Source organism: Emydura macquarii, unplaced genomic scaffold, assembly GCF_026122565.2.
Source record: "Emydura macquarii macquarii isolate MOO-44397 ecotype Brisbane River unplaced genomic scaffold, CSIRO-AGI_Emac_v2 contig_2768, whole genome shotgun sequence".
Taxonomy (NCBI): Eukaryota; Metazoa; Chordata; order Testudines; family Chelidae; genus Emydura; species Emydura macquarii.
This window is the reverse complement of record NW_027132905.1, coordinates 12,441,453-12,462,758: the sequence shown is the minus strand read 5'-3', so window position 1 is coordinate 12,462,758 and position 21,306 is coordinate 12,441,453. Positions and strand designations below refer to the sequence as shown.

Sequence of the window (21,306 nt, the reverse complement as noted above, 5' to 3'; positions counted from 1 at the left end):
GTTGGTGCATCCAGACATTGTTTCCTAGTGCAGCAAGTACAGAATCAAACTCAGGTGGCCATGGTAACCCAGCATGGAACATAGGATTCTTCACCCTCTGGAAAGCATACCACACTCTTTCTTTCTAAAGCCCAAATCTAGTGGAAGTAGTGCATCTTCTAGCCAGGAATACAGACATCTAAGCACTAATGCTCCTGAAAGAACAGAGGCCGTGATTTGAGAGTCAGATCCCTAACCTGTGCTTCAGCTTCTTCTTCTGTGAAGAGGTTATAGTGCTTACCTCCCTCATGGAGGGGTAAGAAGGAAACGCCAATTTGAAAGTTAAATAGTTTTGGGGGGTTTTTTTTTAAAATGTTTTTAAAAAAAAAAAACTTTAAAAAGTCATTTCAGATCTGCCCACAAGTCCCTCCCCCACCCTCAGCCCTGCCAACCTTTGTGGTTTTATGTATTGTGGTGTGAATGGCTCACAAGAGAAGAAGCTGTTGAGGGCTTAGTCATACAGCAAAACTGACTATCTGCAAATACAGTCAAATGTAAGTGGGAGGGAGGGGCTTGGATATTTTTTCTCTAGCATCACTTCCAGTTAAAGTAGTCTTAGGCAACACTTCCAACAGGACACAAACAAGTTTTACTCTGAAGTGTGATTTTCACGTTGATGGTCCCCCTTCAGTGTCTGTAAATTCTCAGCTGACAGGCATGCTATTAATACTGTCCTGCACATCAGGAGTACCATATCATACTCTCATAAGATCGGGATGCTCCTGGCTCTACAGAAAGAGACACAAGAGTGTTTCTTAGCACAAAAGGGGGCTTCGCAGCTGAACGGATATTATTTCAACCCTTCCCTCCAAAATACTCGAGGATTTGCCACGGGTTTCCATTTTATGCTATGCTTCTTTCCCTCTTCTGCCTTGAAATCAGGCAGGCTGTTTTGGTACCAATGCCACTTGCTGGAGCCTGTTAGCCCTGGTCTACGCTTACCTGGCGATTTGGCGGCAGTCGACAGTTGTGTTGCTTGCGTAACTCCTGTCAACTGCTGTGCTTCCCTCGTGTGTGCTGTCTTCACTGCATTGCGCCACTTGAGGGGGTGGATTAACAGCGTTGACTTCTGGATCAATTGAGCGGGTGTTCACTGACCGCTCAATCGATCCAGATAGGTTGATCTGATGGCAGCGACTTTGCCGCCGTCAGGATAGACATACCCTTAGACACAAGTACATGACAGCCTGGAATGAATTTCACCATTTGATTTTTTACCAGAGGGCACTTGTGGTTTTAAAACTATCACTTTTTAATCTGACCTGTTCAACTCCCTCATTTCTCCCTGGAGTCTGGGTGCCTTCTAGCAATTTCTCTGACTCCGGTTCAGACTGCAAGCAAACATTCAGATGCTAGTTTCACAAAATGCTTGATGCTTCACTAATCTGTGGCTCGCTAGAGTATTGCACAGACACCGCTTGATCCGGAGCTCTGGGATTTTAGAGACATTTCCACAGAGCTCAGCTCCACCTGCTGCAAAGGCGATGATGGTGGGACACCCAGACTGAAAACTTGTTTATTTGGGGGGGGAGGGGGGAGCGCAGAGGGCTACTGTTAGCGGTGTGTGGACAGTGGACAACTCAGCACAATCAAAGATGACGTGCAAGTCTTATAAACTAGCCCTGAAAAGGCATTCAGCAACAAAGTCCCTTAACCAAAGACTCCTCTTGGCTGGACCTCAGTTACCTCAAATTCTATTCAGGAAGAGAACAGTGCTTCAAAAGAGGTTAATTGAAAGGGGTTTTAGATACAAAGAATTCCTGATAGATCAATGAGACAATGTAGGCGAGGTAATAACTTTTACTGGACCAACTTCTGCTGGTGAGAGAGACAAGCCTTCAAGCTACACAGAGCTCTTCTTCAGGTAAGATAAATGTCATTCCTAGCCAGGAATACAACAACAGTGTTAACATCATTGTCACAGGATCCCCCCGAACAAACAAGAGGGAAAGCCTTGGTCAGTGTCAAAATGCCAGCTACTTGTTCTCACTTCCCTTCCCTATCCTGACTTAGGAACACTATAAACCCTATAAACTTACACTGGTATAACTATATTGCTCAGGGGCATGAAAAATCCACAGCCGAGTGACACAGTTATACCGATCAAACCCCCAATGTAGACAGCGCTGTGTCGAGCTTCTCCCATTGACATAGCTACTGTTTCTCGCAGAGGCGGGATTAACTACACTGATGGGAGAAGCTTTCCTGAAGCTCTTACAGAGACACCACTGCAGTGTTTTAAGCATAGATCTGCTCTTAACCAAACCACTTACAACTGAATACTTAAAAAAGGCGTAACGCCACCAATTAAGGGGAAGGAAGGGAAATACTACACACAAACTCTCTCAAAATAATTAATTTTGTCAGTCAAAATGATCATTGCCTATTTATTATAGGGTGATCAGTAAGGCAGCCCTATATCTGATTCCTTGGCGGCAGGAGAATAAGAAAAGAGATTGAGGAGGGAGGGGGAGGGGACGACAAAAACCAAAAGAAACAGACTACCACATTTCATTCTACACAAATATTATATAAAATACTAAAGAAACCATATTGCTAGAGATATGTCAGGTTGAAAGTTATACACAGACTTTTTTTATTCCTTGACTAATAACAGATTATTAAATTGGGGGAGAGGGAATTACTCAACTTGAATAATCGAAAGAGACTAGCCAGTTTCACTTAGATTTATCATGCACTAACTGCGATTAATACTGCAAACCTGCAGATGATTTTTAAGTCATGGACATCTTTGATTGGATAAAAGCTTAGCTGTGATGGTGGGAGAGGAGCAATTTAAAAATGAACCTCAATCTTGTGCTATTTGATCTGAGGGAGGTAGAGTGGGTGAGAAAAGAATGAAACACATAATAAGTCGAGTACTCAACATTTAAGTAAGAGTTGGCAAAAGAATTACAAAACACAGCTTTCACCTCTTCATAGCACAGCTGTGAAAGTGGATTTGTTTCAGATGTGGAGTCATGTCTCTGCTTGAAGTAGCGGATAAGCAGTCTTCTGTTCAGGTAGGCCTGATTACCTATCGCCTCAGGTGGTCACTCACATTAGAAAGATCAGCTGCTACTATTTGGGTGGCAGACAAAATCAACAACAACTGGAGCAGTGTGCAGAGTCAGAACGGGGAGGGGAGAGGGGAACACAAGATTAGGCAAAGGAAAAAAGCAGGTTAACCCTGTAGTTGTAGAGAACTGGTCAGGAGGTGAGGAGCAAACCAAAAATGGGGAGATGTGGGAAGTGGAAAATTGTAACAGGGCTGCCTAACAATCCATTTTAAATAGTCACTGCTCTCAAAAGCCCAATGAGGTGGTTTCTAATCAACCATGTCAGGAACTTCAAGAGCCTAATATCCTGCATGCAGATTCCAGAAGAGACTGTGCACAGGTTTCCAAGCCCCGTTGATGATAATGAACCAGAGAGAGTCCTGCACAGCACATCTGAGCAGGTCAATTGAACTGCTCTCTTGCTTCTCTGAGATCCTTATGGTCAGTTATTGGCATAGTTTTCTTCTCCGTTGAGTAAAATATAAAAACAGATACACTTCATATGCACTATCACACCTCTCCTGCTACTACGGTGCAAACTCTCCGGAGTTCCTGCTGACCCGGGGCAAGGGACCACAGGAATGTTACAAACAGGGCAGGCAGAGTGAAGATAATCCACATGCAACACCTAAGACACCTGCTTCCTGAAAAGCCTGAGAGAGAGGAGGAGACACATACAAAGCAAAGTAGCAGTCAAAACATGGGTTCCATTCTCCCATGTTTCAACCCAAACAAATCGGAGCTAGGAAATAATGCTTCCCTGCAACCAGGGTTTCTCACAGCAGCAGAGAGATTCAAGTGCTTATCCTTACACTGTCCTGAGTTGAAGGCCTCCCAGCCTAGCAAGGGGTGAATTTTGGGAGAAAGCAAAAAGACAGGACAGGTCCTGTGTGATTTCCAGGCCTTCCAAGGTAGGCCTGAGGTCTCTCAGGAGTTGGCATGAGATTTACAGCCATGAGAAGAGCCATGAGCTCAGAACCACTTCCAGTTTGCTAGTTTCCAGCAGTCAACCCATACCACCAGATTGGCCAAGGCTGGTTAGTTTCCCTCCTTCCTCGCAGCGAAACCTAGGAGCTACCTTGTGGGCAACCGGAGAGCTGGAACTCTCCCCCACCTAGGGGTCACAGTATGGACCTACATGGGAGTTGTTTAGTTGTCACAACTTTTGGCAGGTGCTCATTGTAGGGACTCTGTGATTTAGATTCCAGATCCAAAAAGATAACATAGGGGGCATCTCGAGGACATCTCCTTATGAGAGGAGGGCATCATATCTAGACCCTGGGAACAAATGCGAACAAGTGGCCAGGGAACTACCCCAGAGAGAGCGCCCCAACAATGCACTTGATGGCAGTGCTGGCTGGCGGTCAAGGTCCCCTCATCTCAATTCCCGAAAGGGGAAGAGATTTTAGCAGGTGAGTGGAGGCCCCCAGAGACCCGCCTATTGTGATGATTGGCTCCCCCTGTGAGCAACGGGCAAAGGGATCAATGCAAGCGACTGTGCTGGGCTGTTCCCTGATGAGAATCTTGAAAGAAATTGGACTAATAAAAGTTGCAGCCTCGTTAAAACCCATACCATGTGTCCTCACCTTATTCCATGCAGTGAGCACACCACAGCCTGTCTGATTCTTGGAATCCATGCTCGCTAGTCACAGGAGATATTGAGGCGTTGGCTACACTACAGCTTTGCCACTAAAATTCCCCACTGTAGCTAGTGTGACCGGGTCAATGCCACGGGGGGAAACAATAGTAGGAGCTCTGGCGTGGCCAAGGCTCCAAACAATACTGCCATTTCAGAGTCGCTCCAAGCAGGATTAGGCATCAAGGGGTTAAGTTTCAAAAAGTACCTAAGTGGACTTAAGAATTTTTGAAAATTTTACCCATGGTGCTTAAATGTGGGATTTTCACAGAGTGTGAGGGTGAGGTGCCCAACTACCATTAGATTTTGGTGGGTCTTGGATACTTTATTCCCTTAGGCTACTTTGAAAACCCCAGCCTAAAACTCCAGCAGCTGCTGCTTCGCTACTCTAACACCGCACTAGTCTTTCAGCAATTGAAAATGAGAGGCAGGGGAAATAATCCATCTTAGATCTAGTGAGAGAGAGAGAGAGAGAGTGCACAAGGGACGGGATGATGATGATGATTGAAATAAATGGGACAGCTTCCACAATGGGTAAAATGGAAAGGTAAGTAGAGTGAAGCAATTTACTATCCTCTTTGCACTGCATTAGACTTGGGAATTAACAGGCCTCCTACTGTTTTAACATTGCTTTCCAGTCTCTCCTGAAGGAAAGTTGATTCATTTTCTGTTTTCAAGTACGGGAAACTTAAAACTCACCTTTCTTCCAGGAAGGCAGTAGGAATTCAGTTTTATTCACTAGAATACACCCTGCAGGGCAGGGCGGAGTTAAAATTCCAAGGCTAATTCTGGGCCACAGCAACAGATTCAGAATTGTTCCCAAATATGTTGATTTATGCTTGTGGTTTATAGGGCATGAACCTCAGTTTCCAAGGAACTCTGCTGAAAACACCATCCCCAAGTGAAATGGAGCTGTGTGGAACTCAAGCCCAAATCACAGAGGTGAAAACTAAAATCTCCCAGCACTTCACCTGCTAACTGCAAATAACAATGCTGCTTGCAATACTGCCATTGCATCACTCACCAGTCTGTGGACGCACACAGGCTATATCCTGCAGCTGTGTTTATCTGCTGACGTTTTTAAATGTGTTAGCATCAAGGAAGAGGCTAACGTGGTGGCCTAAAGACAGCACTTAACACTATTTAAAAAAAAAAAAAAAAAAGAAGACACCCAGATTGGGTTGTAGGCTCTACCACAGCAAGCGTAAACCCTAAACTTCTGTAGTCTACCAAATGAGGCAAAAGCCTGCACGTGGACAAGAAAGCATTTGACAGTGTGCAAGTGATCAGGGAGCATGCAGCGAGCCAGAAAAAAAACATACAGCTACCTCACAAAGGAACAAAAACCGGAAGTATGGAAAGAGTCTCTTGGATGCTGCCATAGCACCTAGCCCTTAGGTAAATATGCAAGAAGCTTGAGTGAGGACAAGACTTCATACATAGACATTAAAATTGCATCCTGCTTAGGGGGGAAAAATGTATTGGTGTTACTGGGGCAGAGATCCCCAGCTAACCCAAGGGAGTCTGCTGCCATTTCACTAAACTAAATAAAAATGCAGCTCTACAGCCGGTGTGTGCACACACTGAATCATTCTTCCCCTTTTGACTTGACATATGTGGGGTAATGTAGCTTCCTTTGCACAAGATGAGACTTCCTTATATTCTCCATGGAGCCGGGAGTAGGGTGACCAGATGTCCTGATTTTATAGGGACAGTCCCGATATTTGGGGCTTTGTGCTATGTAGGTGCCTATTACCTCCCACCCCCAGTCCCAGTTTTTCACACTAGCTATCTGGTCACCCTAGTCGGGAGCCTTAGTAAGATCAGAGGGTTCAGTGAAGTTTTTGGTACCTTGCTCCATGTGGCTGGATTCTTTTTTAAGACTCCACTGTTTAGAGGGAATAAAAAGAGACCTAACTTGTCTCTCTAATACCCTGAGACTGATACGGTTACAACTACATTGCATAGAAGGAACAAAGGTCACTACTAGAATGCATCTATTGCCTTGTTATTAGCTTCATTTGACTGCTGATCTCCACCTCCTGCTGTAAGAGGTGTGCTTTAACAACTTCACCCAAGAGGTTGTGGCATTTTTTCGGGGGAGAAAGGGGAGGAGGGCGAAGGGGAGGATTGCCAGGTACTTTTTTTTCATTTTAGTTCGATGAAAAGCATTTCCTTTATGGATTTTCTCTGCAGGGAGTGGGTCAGCGTCACCTTTAAAATATACCCATGCACTATCTAGATGCTTATTATGGGCCCTTTCACTGCAATATCCAGGAACCTTTGACCAGCTACTGAGGCAACTAGTATAAACACACACGGAACTGGCAGGCCACAAAGGACAGAGTTCTAAGATCAAGTACCTGTTAGGATTCTGGTTTATTACCTACTGCAGCCAACATGTGCATTACATTAAATAAAAAGGAACTGTTCTGAGTAATTCCCCACCCCCAACTCCTCCTGCCTCATTTAGCATTGCAAGGACAGGAGATATTGGCTCAAACAAACATTGTGCACTTCTATAGCACCTTCCATCTTAAAGTGCTTTATAAACCTTTATGAATCAAACCTCAACCTCTTGACCTGCCCATGGTCTCACAGGAAGCCTCTGGCAGAGTTCGAACTAAACCCTACATCTTCTTGTTTCTAGTGTTACGTTTCCCAGCTACATCTGCCCAAAGTCTCTTCTCTTTTTTCTTGGAGAACTAGATCTGACTTGACACATCCTGCCATTTCCCCGCCACCAAAATAAAAAATAAAATAGCCACTGTCTTAGAGACAAAATTAGACACCCTCTTCCCCCACCCCACCACCCCCCACATGGAAAGTTGTAACACCAACACTTCAGGGAATACCACACACAAGGGAAGAGATGCTGACCAAGACGTGAGCTTCCCAATCCAGCCACTATATTTCAGACTCAGGCAGAGAAGGTACAAAGGGGTTGGAGACCAGCTATTCCCAGAGCCTGCAACCAGCACAGAACAGCTTTGCCAACTAACCTGCATCACCTCCACACCCACGACAGCCCACAGTATCCACTCTTTACAGTTCATTATCCATGTCACTTTTGATCTTGGCATTCGCAAGACTTTCTGAATAATTTATGCACAGCATAGCAGAGAGGGACATATTTTGATGAAAACCAGGCCACTGAAACTATCAGGAAGAAATAAATGAGGACAGTGGAAAACAGAGTCAGATCCTCCCACACTTAAAAAAAGGAAAGCCAAAAAATAAGAAAATTCTCATTACAGAAATGGACCCGAACCATTGCAGGATTTTTAGTGAGGTTAGTCTTCAACACAAACTAGATTTTTAAAAAAGCCACAGGCATTCAGCATTAAAACGCCTTCTGTGCTTTAAAATAACATGATGAAACTAGTGCAACCCCAGACAAACTTGATCAGAGAATCTAAGAGAAACTTTTGTTTAAAAACAATCTGGATTTGTGGAGAGTGAGGAAACTGAATTATACCCATTTAAATAATCTTTCCTGATTAGACAGATAGATACAGTGCTTGACACTGCCCATTTTTTACAAGCTGCATGTGTAAGGAGACTAGCCTAGCAAACCTGGAGTAGAAAAGAGTTCTTGCCAAGGGCTACCTTGTGGCCTATATACGAGCCACATAAACTGGCAAGGAATATACGGCATTGTACTTGGGGCTTAACATTTTCAGTCATACAAGCCAATCAGTCACAACTGTTGAAGCAATGCTGGCAATTGAGGCTATGTACCCACTACAGCTTATTGGTAAAAGCCATTCCCTGAGCTATACCAACCTAAGCGCCGGTGTGGACAGCACCATGTCAGAGAGAGAGCTTTTGCTGACATAGTTACCACTGCTCGCAAGAACTGGAGTAATGAAGTCGAGAGGAGAACTCTCTCCCGTTGGCTTAGAGCATCTCCGCTAGCAGCACTGTAAGCTCTGAGGCATACCCATAGCTTCAGTGTAACCCTGTTCAGGATGAGAAAATCTCCCACACTTCTAATCTCATTGGACTGCAGGTTAGGAGTGGTGGCCTGGAGGGTATAGGTCTGAGGCATGGGGAAGGGAAGAGAACTAGGAGACTACAACAACACTGCATAGATAGATATTCAAGCCTGGACATTTAAGTGCCATTAAAAGAGCTAACACTTCACACATGACATCCCCTGTGTCTAAATTGAAGGGAAGAGTACAGGAAAAACAATCAACAGAAAGGGAAAGACTGTAAAGAGGATATTGTCAAGAAGATATTTACATCATTTTTTTTACTACATCACTTGCTCTAAGATGTGAAGATCTTATACTTAAACCCCACACCTACCCCTTTTACTAGCTCAGTAAGTTTTTCCCAAATGGAACACGTTGGTTGCCACTCATCCAGAATTGCTTCATTGTTCATCACACACACAGACACACACACTCACTGCAGGACCAGGTAACCAAAGGAAAACAAAACCACTATAGAGTCAGACAGCTTTAAGGCCACAAGAAACCACTAGATTATATAGTCTCATCTCCTACCTACCACACTAAACTCAACAACAGAAATGAGGCAAAAGTAAGTGAGACCACAGGAACCTAGACTGACTATTTATTATGTGCCACCACACAGGCTTCGGGAGACATCATGGAGGACGTTGATGCAGAGACATTTCTGCAGGCCTTACAACTGAGTGCTTAACAAACCAAAAGGAAATTTACCACCTCAAGATATAAAAACCAGCTAGGTCCATTTTAGCATAATCGTCCTCCCACTTCACTTTTCTTGTAAAATAAAGGATGGGAGTTTGCTAATTCTGAGAGTCAGACACTAATATCAATAGTTATCTCCAGATACAGACTACAGCAAGTTCTACAATGGTTCTGCCCGACATCTCAGGATTCCTCCACAATGATTCAGTGAAGAGTTGTGGACAAAACAACTGAATGATCTCAATGGGACCAATCCCGTACTGGCAGCAGTTCTCCCAGAAGTCATTGGACTTTGCACACTGAAGAACACAAGTGATGTTCAGAGGAAGAAAGGCAAAATTCTGTTCTCTGTCACACAAGTGTAACTCCATGGAAGTCAATAGATTTACATCAGTGTAAGAGAGCAGGATCTAACTTACTTAAAGCCATTTTGATAGACAATGTTTGGGACAAGCAGAGAAAAATATAAGCGGGAAAGAAAATACACATGCTGGAGCTGCCACCCATTAAAACTTTTTGTGAACAAGCCTGCTGCTTTACAATAGCTCTGATTATTCTAGTCCTGCACCATGATTTGTGAAATGCAATTCAGAATCACCCTCTCTCCCAAGATGAAAGATTAGTGTACCACAGAACCCATGATCTGTATTTGGAAGCATTCCAGTAAAAGTGTTTTCCAGAAGATGCTTTTGGGGAATTCATACATCTCAATATTTTGTCACTATGAGATGACATTTCCCCCACCATCACCTCTACCTCGTCCTGTTCTCGACTTTGTCCACCCTTTAAAAAAATAAATAAATAAATAAACCTGAAATTCTATTCTTGAAAAGATCCATAAGAAAAAAATAGTCAGTGTCTCAACTAAAGTGATGTTTCACTACAAAAATACTCCCCTAATATAAAGGGTTGTTACTTTGCATGGCATTCTCGAGACAAACAGGATCCACATGCGCTCTCCAACTAACAGAAGTGACTCTGACACTTCCTCATGCAAGAAGTGTCTGTCTGTTTTACCTTTAATGCAATTACTTCTGAGAAAGGACCACAAAATCAGGGTCATTATCTGAATGATATACATCTTTTTTAAAAGACATACACAAAACAAATTGAAGGGGAAGTGCTCAGTCCTGAACTCTCCTAGATTATTAGGAATAAAAAGTCATGTCACTATTACTACAAGCTCAAATCATGGACCAGGACCCCATTCTTCCAGTTTCCATACATGCAAAACACAATTGTCTTTGAGTGCCACAGCAATGGTGTATAAAATTGCATTATCATTGGTGCAAGCAGTAGCATTTGAGATTTTGTATTGACTTTTTAGTAACAAAGTGTTCTAAAGAGAAGTCCTAGGAAGTTACTTAATACTGGATATTAGCAATCTCTAGACCAGTAATATAGGCAAACCAAAACCTTTTTTTTTTTTTTTTTTTTTTGGCAGATTCACAAGAAAACTTATAAAAATGAACTCAACTATTAGACCTCATTCATTGCAGTGGTTTTATTTTACAGTTAACAGACTCATCCCAAGACTGGAACTTCCATTTGTTGAAAATAGTGAGCTAAAATTGTCACACAGATAGATATGATGTGTGTTCACATGGGCTGTATGTTTTAAGTTGATTACATTGCTTTATTCTCATATGTTCATTTAAGAAAACACAAGGTACATCCACATTGCAAAGAAAAACCCATGGCACAGAGTATCAGAGCCCAGGCCACTTGACTCAGGCTCACAGGGCTCTGGCTACAGGGCTAAAAAATAGCAGTGTAGACATTCCCACCGAGGCTTGTGCCTGGGGTCCAAAACCCTCTTCCCTTGCCAGGTGTCAGAGCCTAGACTCCAGCCTGAGCTGGAACATCTACACTGCTATTGACCCGAGATCTCGGATTCGGTGCCACAGGTTTTTCTTTGCACTCCAGACATACCCATGCAGTTAAAGAATGAGTCTACCTGCTTTTACAAAAGGAAGGTAGCACAGGTGTTAAGAACCAGTTCTCACATCCCTTATATCCATCTTTTCAAACCAGATGACAACTTTCCATTCCTATTCCTCCGGACAAATACTTTCTTCCAAAACTTTTCACTGAATATCCATTAAGGTATTTTAAGAACTGCACCGTAACCATGTTCATACCCTCTATGTATTATGGCTGAAGAGCATGGTCCATGTTGTCATTTAGATTACAAGCACCTTGGGGCAAAGAATGCATCTCTCTACAGGCCAGATTCTGATCTCACCGTCTCAGGTACCCAGAGGAGATGCTAATAACTTCAAATTTGCACAGGAATAACAGAGATCAGAGTGCGGATCTACTTTTGTAGAACACAAAGCACAAAGAAATAAAGAAATTCCATCTACCATAGTACTGTAAGTACTGATTGCATTAAAGCAGCTAGAGACAGGGACCTAATGAAGTATCCAATCCACCCCCCAACCCAGTATGTGACCAACCCACCCTCAGACAGAATTCATGTCAGTTATTAAACAGCACACTTGATTTTAGCCAGAAGGCCAACACAATAGTTCTAATTACTCCTAAAGTTTTCACTTCAGTAACAGATCAAGCTGATCATGGCTAAAGCAAGCTCAGAACAGGATTGCTCAGTTGTCTCTATCTTGTCAGAAAATGGTTTGTTGCTGTAACAAGCCAAGAGAAATTCAATGCAGTTCATTCTAACCCATTAGCTCTCGCACACTATGCCTGCTAGTGTGAAGCTGTTAACAGCAGTTAGTCATACGGGCCTGATTCAAGGCCCAGGGAAGTCAATCCAAAGACTCCACTCGACTTTCCCATTGACATCACTTGGAGTTTTTGCCAGCGTCTTATTCGGAGCCAGGATTTCATCCAAGATGTTTATTGAAATGAAGCTAGAAAACAATTGAGTTATAAACCATTCTTTCATTCAAAGAGACGAATTCACTTTCTTCCCCCCATAATTTAGATAGGAAGGCTTTGCAATTTTATCACCAGGCAATGTTGTAACACATCCTTGTTGCTTTTGGACTGGAATCATCCTAGCTGTTTCGGACATGTGGAGAATGACACAGATTCCAAGAATTAATAGCTAAAGACATACAAGGGTAAGTGCAGCATCTTGGAGAAGCCTATATATATAGATGCCACTTAAGAAATGCACATCACATTAATTCAGTGTAGCGTAAAAATATGTCCTGACAAGAAGAGAGAAAACATTCCTAGATCAGTCTTTCCTTAAAAAAGAATTCACTAGAACTGAGCATTGATTAATCGAAATTACAAATTTATGTTCCACTATTTTATTGGGAAGAGATATGTTGGTTTCAAGAACACAACACTTGCAGATGGTTCATCCCCAAATAAAATGGTGATACTCAGCAGGAAAAGGCTCTCTTATGAAGCCACAGACTTAAACATGATGCTGTAATACATTAGGTCTCAGGTCTGCATACTGGCAAATTTGAGAATCCTTCATCTTTGACAGTCAGTCATCCAAAGCATAAAGAAGTTCAAAGGAGAATCCTGAAACACAGAATGTCTGTGGTAAGATTACAAGTGTAAAGGAACTAAACACCTGTAGGCTGAGAATTTGATCTGAGGGGGAAAGAACACAAATAAGACTCAACAACTGCAACTCAGCATTTATGAGGAACTCTCCAATGACAACCAGTATGCAGGAGCACTGGATAAGAATGACATCTGTTCTGATTTTCAGTGAGTGACCCCATCTGTGTTTTAGAGTCCTAGAATAACTCTTGGGGCAGCAAATACCATGCTGTAGTGTCAAGATGTGACAACACAGTAGCATTATGATACTGTCACAAATGAATTTGTTCTACACCCTCCAGGGCTGTGGTTGCTGGACGAGAAAGGTACCCCCTTCTCCCACCGTTCCCTTTGTTTTTAAAAATCAAATTTTAAAAATAAATCAAACCCAGAGTACATTTAGGTTACAAGAAACTCTGACAATGTGCTTTTAAGAGAGCATAAAAGAAGCCAGTAGAAAAAGTCATAATTTAGGGCCTCTCTATAGTGAAAAAGATACTGGTATAGGGAAGATTACATTAACAATATTACACCATCATTAAGTTTGGGGTTTTTCTCGAGGGAGGAAACTTAGAATAAAAAAAAGGTTGTGTGCCTGTTTTCCTGATTATTTCACTGGCCACATCTTTTGAGGAGAAGGTAATTGTCGTCTCATTCCCCTACTCCACTCCATTACAAGAAACTGAGTAAAGAATTCCAAATGGAAGAGACAGCTCTGCTAAGAGCTGAAGCTGTAAGGAAAGATAAGTGCCCTTTTAAATAACAAGGCAAATAACCCGACCTGCAAAAACTATAACCCCTCCCCTTTTTGAGAAGCTGCTTTCACATTGGCCTTTCCCAGTAGAAATATGTTAGGACTTTCAGAGTGTGAAGGGGAAAGTCAGCAGAGACCAACCCATTTTTATTTACATGCCCAAAGGTGAAAGCTGGATAATTTGCAGCTCTCCTACAGGACTGTATTTTGGAAGACACCCCCAAGAAGTTCTCATTCGGAGTTCCCTATCTTCCCTCATCACCTGTGCACCACACCCCAACCAAGACTTGCAAGAAACACATTTGTTACTAATTAAGCTAAAGCACATATATTAAGAAACAATAAGGCATTGGCATGAAAATGATCATACAAGTTTAATACTTAACTCGTCTCCTATTTTCCCCCACAGCTTCCTGCTTCTACATCCCCTATCCAGATGCTTGTATCTGTCAACCAGCCAGTCCCCCTGTTATTCCACCATGCGTGGCAAGGGAACGTTGCAAAAGTACCCCTCCATCCCCCCCGGGTGGCACTGGGTCAGATCGATACATGCGATTCGGGATTCCCTGTCAGGTTTGAGCCACCATCATGCCTTCCCACTGTCACTTACTCTTGAGTGCTGCAATGAGCGACTTCCCATCTTTGATAAGCTCCTTGATGAATTTGTTGGTCTTGTCCAGCTCCGCTTCATGAGATGTCAGCCTTTCTCGGAACTGGGGGCTGTCCAAGCAGCAGTCACTAAATTCCAAAGCAGGTAGTCCCATGGTTTCCTCACACACCCCTTCAATAACCCCTTTAAAAAAAACCCACCAAAGAAGAAATTCCCCCCAGTGCAACCAAATATATTGTAAAAAAAAATTTAAAAATACACGTATATGTTCTTAGTCTATTTAAAAAGAAAAAGAAACTAGATCTACGGGGAACACCCCTTTCCTTCCACTTGATCACAGATTTCCAGGCACCTCAGAGGGGAATCAATTAAATAAAAATAATAAGCAGGTCAGAGGAGTTACTGAGGCTCAGGGTTTGCATTGGGATCCCCTCAGATGCCAGGGGGTGAGAACAGGAGCAGCAAAGAGGCGGGGGGTCGTGCCGCCGTAGCAGCAGTTGCCGCTGCTCGGGGATTGCTCATGGCGAGAGCTTCCACATCCACACACGCTGCAGCAGCAAAGCCAAGGATGCGTCCGCTGCTGTCTCCCAGCCCATTCAATGCTGCTTCCTACCTAAAGTTCCCCTAGCTGGGCGAGCACGAGCAGCAAGAAGCCCAGCGGCCTCACTCGGCAGCAGCTGCTGGTTAACCCAGGCAGACCCGATGGCATCCGGGACCAATCGGGACGCTTCCCTTCCCCGTTGGAACGTTGTGTATCATTTTTCCGAACGCGCTTCCCATTGGAACGTCGGGTATCTTTTTTTCGAACGCGAGGCCTCCTCTTGCGCCAGCCGGAGCCAATCGACGCGAGATCTGCTGGGGGCAGGGTGGGGAGAGGGAGGAGGGATGGCCCCGCAATGATAGAACTAAGCGAGGAGGGCGTGGCCAGGATTGTGTCAAGCCGCATGGAGGAGAAGAGGGAACCCCCACCGTCTCTTAAAGGAACAGCTCCGGAGACCGCAGAAGGGTGGAGGAGGTGCTGGGACAAGAACAGGGGTTACTCAAGGACGTTCCTCTGAAACCTGTTCCTACAGTTTCACCAGAGGAGACCCCACAAGACCAGTGCAGAAAGTAATGCGTGCATTTAGAAAGGGGTCACTTGCACTTCCTAGTCTCTGGTGGGATTCCTCTCCCTCTTAACACTGCTAAACTGTCCCCTCAGGAGAATAGGACTTTCCTTGTAAATGCTCTACAAAAGCTTGCTGCACACCAACAACCTGGGCTTGGAGGGGCCACTGGAAGGCAGGAGACCTGGCTGGGGTTTGTTCCCACATCTCTGACAATGGGCTGCTGTGTGAGATTTGGCCAATCATTTCACTCCTCTGCCTTGATTTCTCCTCCCATCCTTCCTATGTCTGGATTATCTACATTGTAAGTAGTGCTGGGATGGTTTTTGTTTATTCCTGTGACACATTGCAATGAAAATGGAGGGTTTTTTGTAATTGTCATATACATTTTTCTTCAAAAGTTTTTGGGGTTTTCTCAATAAAACTTCAACCCAAAAAATGTGTGTTTGGTTTATTTTAAACTGAAAACAGAAAAATGGTCAGGTTTCCATTTTTCTTTGAATACCTGAAAACATTAGTTGAAAACACATTGTGTGCAGAATTTTCTCTTCTAATGAAAAAGTTATTTTTTCACCAAAAAATGTTTCAAACAATAAATTTTGATTAGCTTTAATTGTAAACTCTTCAGGCAGGGGGTGAGAAATGTCTATTACTGTGTCTAGTACAGTGGGGCCCCAGTAGTATTAAAACATACACAGCCTGTGGACTATAAAGTCCTATTTTTCTATTTATTTAAAGATGACAATGTGCTCAGGGCTGTATAATGCACACAGAGAGGCCCTTATCCAAAGAATCTGTAGAATAGTGACACGTAGAAGATTCAGTGCATTGGGAAAGCCAAAGCTGAGAATGATTTGCTCAGATCATTATACCAGCCAATTTCTATAATACAACATACAATTTTTGAGTTACGATTCTGCATCTCTGATGACGATACTCATATTTTTAAACATGACTGCGAGATACTACAGTCACAAACCCTTACAAAAGCGACACTTCAGCATTTCAAGCGGCACTAAGCATAAGCAGACTGCAATTGCGTAGGGACCCAAGCAGCTCAAAAGGCCCCCCAATTTAGCATTAGCCCCAAAATATTGTTCATCCTATTTAATATGGACCTTTTTAACAAGTGTATTAGTATATATAGTATTAGTATATTTTTTGGTTTATGGAAATAATGCAATTCATAATTTTAATTGGTGTGTGTAAAGTTAGTGGGGGCATACAAATATTCCTGCTTAGGACCCTCCCCCCCCCACCCCCCCACTAGGCCAGCACGGCCTCTGATCCAAGACTGTAGTAAACTGTTGTACTTTTTTAGTAAGTGTAATTTTCAAGAAAAACATATAATTTAGTGGGTCAGCACATTGAACAGAAGCAGAAGGCCACACTCCTTTCTTCTATTCTTGGCTTTGCCACTGCCTCATAATGTGGCTGGAGGCAAGTCATGTAACTATTCTATGCTTTCGTTATTCCAGTGATCCAACAGAGATGATAGTACTTCCCAGAGGTATTGTGATGCTTACATCATTAAAATTCATCTAGAAAGGGGGGGAAATGAGTTTTATTTCTTTATTCTATAAAGAAGGCCTGAAAGGTTTGAGGTTCTATTTAAAGGGCTTGGTTTTGTTTATTTCTTTTGGGCTTTTTCCATTAGAAATACAGGTCTAGCCTGGAAGATTTCATAGCTTTTGAGCTCCATATAGGCAAATCCTTCTGTAGCTAGTTCAAACCACATTGGCCTTTTGCATTGCCGTATCATGATAAAACCTCATATCTAATTTACTGTCCACTCACAACCCTAAGTGTCTTTCAGCATTGCTGCTTTCCAGTTACACATCTGAGTTTGAGATTATTTCCCCAGATCTATTATCATGAGGTAGGAAACAAGACCTTAATCTTTGAAGACAATTTGTCATGAAGGGTGGGTTAACATGATTTAACAGATCAGCTCCATAGAGGTAACATGACATGCTAGCAGCCCCACTGTGTCTTTCCAGGGTGAGTGTAGATGCAGTATATCCCCTCTAAATATGTCGTACTCATCTAGGTGTGCAGGCTCAGAGATGAACAAGACTGCTGTGTAACTATACCACACAAATTCAGTTACTTTCATTTTCAGATGAATGTGTTTAATTTGGATAGGACAATATGATGAATTTGATAAACCATGTCAATGGGGTAGTTGTACATACTTCTGGAACACCCTGTGAATTCAGAACAAGCATTGCCACTGTCCATTCACCTACCTCTCTATTCAAGGCTCCCAGACACAAATTCCAACCCACAAAGCAATTACTATTGTTAATTCCTTTGGTTTTGACTTGCATGGGGGCTAATTATCAGTTAAAAAAAGGAAACAGCATCAGTGTTGGCCCTATGGAGTTCTCTCTTTCAATTCTTTCTGCAAATGACGGAGCCAAGATCAGGTTGAATTCATCCCAACTTCAGTCTGCTGCATTTAAAGGGATACTAACATACTTATGCTACCAGAGCAACTGAAAAGAATGGTGCCTGAGTAAAGCTTCCTCAAAGAAATCTGTAAAAAACCCACACAACATTAAATACTAAATAATCCAGTACAATAGAGCTTTAAACAGTGTTTTGTGAACAGCAGAATGAAACATCTCTTGTTTTCACTGAGATTTACTTTCCACCAGTCACCAGGACATAAGATAAAATATAAGCATGTGTGTGTAGGTGAATCTAGATAAGCCCTAAATGGTTTGGATCTGAGCGATTGCCTTTCTCCCTATGCACCATCACAATGGCTGTGATCAGCTGAGGCCTGTTGACAATCTCTATATGCCACTCTCAATGCTCTGGAATTCCCTCTTTCTTGTGAGCCTGAAATGGTTTGCTGTCAGAGCTCAGTCAGGCTCACAAGAAAGAGGGATTTCTAATTCTGGCTGTGCCACTGCCTTCCTATGAATTCTTAAGTAGCCACGCCTCTGTCTTTGTTTCCCTCTCATGTGAAATGGGAGTAACAACGATTATTTGCCTACCTCAGGCATAATGTAAAGTTTAATTAGCTAGTGTTTACATAGCATATGTACAGCACTATAAAGCGCTAAGTATTATTATTTCTCACTTTACAGTTTCCTATAACTGATGTTTAATTTTGTGTGCAATGTGCCAAAATGCCCCAGCATTTTTTATTTTTTTCTGTACGTAAAAATGTTATTGTTTTAGTTTCATGTTAATACATTGATGAGACCAACCCATGTCAAATGGCTAACACAGGAGAACCTGTAACTAGTTTGGACACTTATAGTAACTGTAATAGGTTGAAAATTGTACAAATAATTTGTACTGGCCATTTGGGGGCAAGTATATCTAGTGAATATTTTCTGATGTTTATCATCAGAGGTATAGTGGAAGTCATTTAGGGGAACAAATGCCAGATGAGGCATTATGTAAATAAACTCGATATTTTTACCTGTCTTGTCCTATATGGGGAGATGGTTTTAAATTAGGTAAAATCTGAAATATACAAGACTAATGGGAGGGCAGGGGAGAGAACAGAGTCTAATATAATTACCTTTGAAAGCAGAGAAAACCTTATTTATTTTGCCCCTCTGTTGAGCGACCAAACTGCATTATGCAACCTGCTTTTCAGGTAGACATCAGAGGATGTCACACAACCACAAACAGTAAAGGAAACAGTTGTAATTTTATGATGAGGACAGGAATAAGAATATGCAAACATATTGTCCTGTATGACCAATGACAGGATTGGAACCCACTCCTCTTAGCAGTCAAAGCCTACTGCACTAAATCACAATGCTTCCTCAGCTGTTCTGGACTTTTCCTTTTTACTGCCTACTTATGACATGAGCATCAGAATAAACTCACTATATTTGAGTTCCCAGAGAGCTGTGTCTATTGGCAGAGGCACGAGTGCGGGAACTGGAGAGGAATAATAGCGCTTGTGCATTCCAAACAAGCTTTGCTGGGATCATGCATCCAAACTGTCTGTAGCAGAATGCCATGTAGCAAAAAGAAACCAAAGCTTCTAAATCCAGTCCCTAGACCTTTGCCAACTGCTTATGTCCTTAGGCATTTGTGCATGGGTTTGTGATGCTCCAGCAACCTTTCCGTCTAGCAAACCATCAAGCCACATCAAGTCAACGTGATCGGGGTCCTGATCCTGTTCCCACTGAAGCCAATAATGGCTTTCCCATTGAGTACAAATGATGCAGGATTGGGCCCAACTGAGTGTTCTCCTGCACTGAGTGACACAAACAGACATGAGGAACAAAGGGGCGGGGGGTGTGTGTGTGTGCGCGTGCATGGATGTGTATACAATTATTACCAACGACTCTCGGAAGTTGTTGAATGCTGTCATATCTTTTCAAAATGTCTTGCACCAGCAAATTAAGGCAGCAGGCAACATGGCCGTTGTACAGTCAGCTATCATTCTCTGATCTCACAATGTAGTCTCCATTGTCAGTGATGATAAAAAAAATAGGGTCCTGGAGGGTGTGTGTGTGAAGGCAGTCCATAGGAGTTAAAACCACACAGTAATTTGGTCTTGAAGCTTTGATGGCGGGTTGGCTGCCTTGTAACCTTTTTTAAACTCCAAAAGGCTGTCACGGGCATTTAGCTTTCAGAAACCTGGAGCTGAGTGAGATCTTTCCTGGAATGACACCCATTGAGCTATGTGTTCATTTGTTCACGTTCGGTTTTCTGTGTGACCATATATTGCACTCACTGTCTCTCTCTTAAGAAATGTTTTTTTATTAAGCTGGGCACAGATGAGGCATTGTGTATACTGCAAAATGTGCTCCAAATGATAGAGTAAGCCACAGCAATGAATCTGTCTGAACCCCTTATTGTGAGCCAAAGAGAATAGCCATTGCATTGCTAAACATTGTGCTGGTACTTTGCTGTCTACAGTTTATCTCACAGTTAACTGTTCAGTGGCTATGGATTCTGACCTCTGAAGGAATCACTGTGATGTACTGTATTTGTCAGGACAGCTGCCTCTCAAGTCTCCACCTTCTTCTCCAGTACAGCAAGCTCATACTGGAAATATGCTTTTGACATATGCTATCAAACCTCCCAGATCTCTCTTTCCTTGTGGCTACAGCAAACAACCTTGGAGACATCTTCTGCATCAGGGTGGAAAATGTTTTTTCTATTATATGTTGATGATCTTTTGCTTTCACAGTCAGGTGGGATAGCTCTTGGCAAAGGGCACCACTGCCCTGACCTTTCTTCAGATCTTCACCTCACTTTTTTTGGCAGCAGGGTATATGGCTTCCCATCCTCCCCCAGGACAATTCCCTTTTTATTCCTCTTTACCAGGGAAGAGTCCTAGGCATATTTCCCTTTCTTTTCCTCTTCCATCTGCTCATCCTAATCTAGTTCATCAATCTCAGTTTACAGATCAAGGCCCTGATCCTATAAACTGATATGCACGGGCAGTTTGGAGCACCTTGAAGGCAGACATCGGCTGAGAACTACACCATTGAAGTAAACTGTTCTCTCCATAGGTGCAGGGCTCCTGGAAAAGCTTGTGTGAATCGGGGCTTCGGTCTCTAGAATATAAATTATTCTTAGTCTAGATCCTGAATCCCACCTCCAGGAATTCTGCTAGTACCACCCACACTAGGCATAGTAGCACTGCACAGTGGCATATCAAAATGCCATGAATATGTCTGTGGGCCCCAGCATGGGGGGGACACACACCTCATACCACAGATGCCACAGATGTTTTATTTGTTTTGAAGATGGACCCTTTTTTCCCCAGGGAGATAGCTGTGGGGGACACTGTAAATGAGTCTGCAATGTCACCATTGGCAGAAGAAATGTGTTGCGCATCAAGTTGCTTCTCACTTTCCCTATTTACTGTTTGTGCCTTAGGCAACTCTCTAGTTTCCC

General features: G+C 42.8%; 1 protein-coding gene across 2 annotated transcripts in view; it reads right to left on the bottom strand.

Annotated features, from left to right (window-relative positions):
- ARHGAP26 (Rho GTPase activating protein 26) overlaps nt 1-21,306 on the bottom strand; it is a 306,079-nt gene that overhangs the window by 269,012 nt on the left and 15,761 nt on the right. Inside the window, exon 1 of one of the 2 annotated variants that reach the window (XM_067567246.1) lies at nt 14,315-15,087. The exons of the other annotated variant lie outside the window; for it this stretch is intronic. Coding sequence (XP_067423347.1) covers nt 14,315-14,468 — 154 coding nt within the window. The 5' untranslated portion in view covers nt 14,469-15,087. Of the gene's footprint in view, nt 1-14,314; nt 15,088-21,306 lie in introns of those variants that run through there. 2 annotated transcript variants of the gene reach the window in all.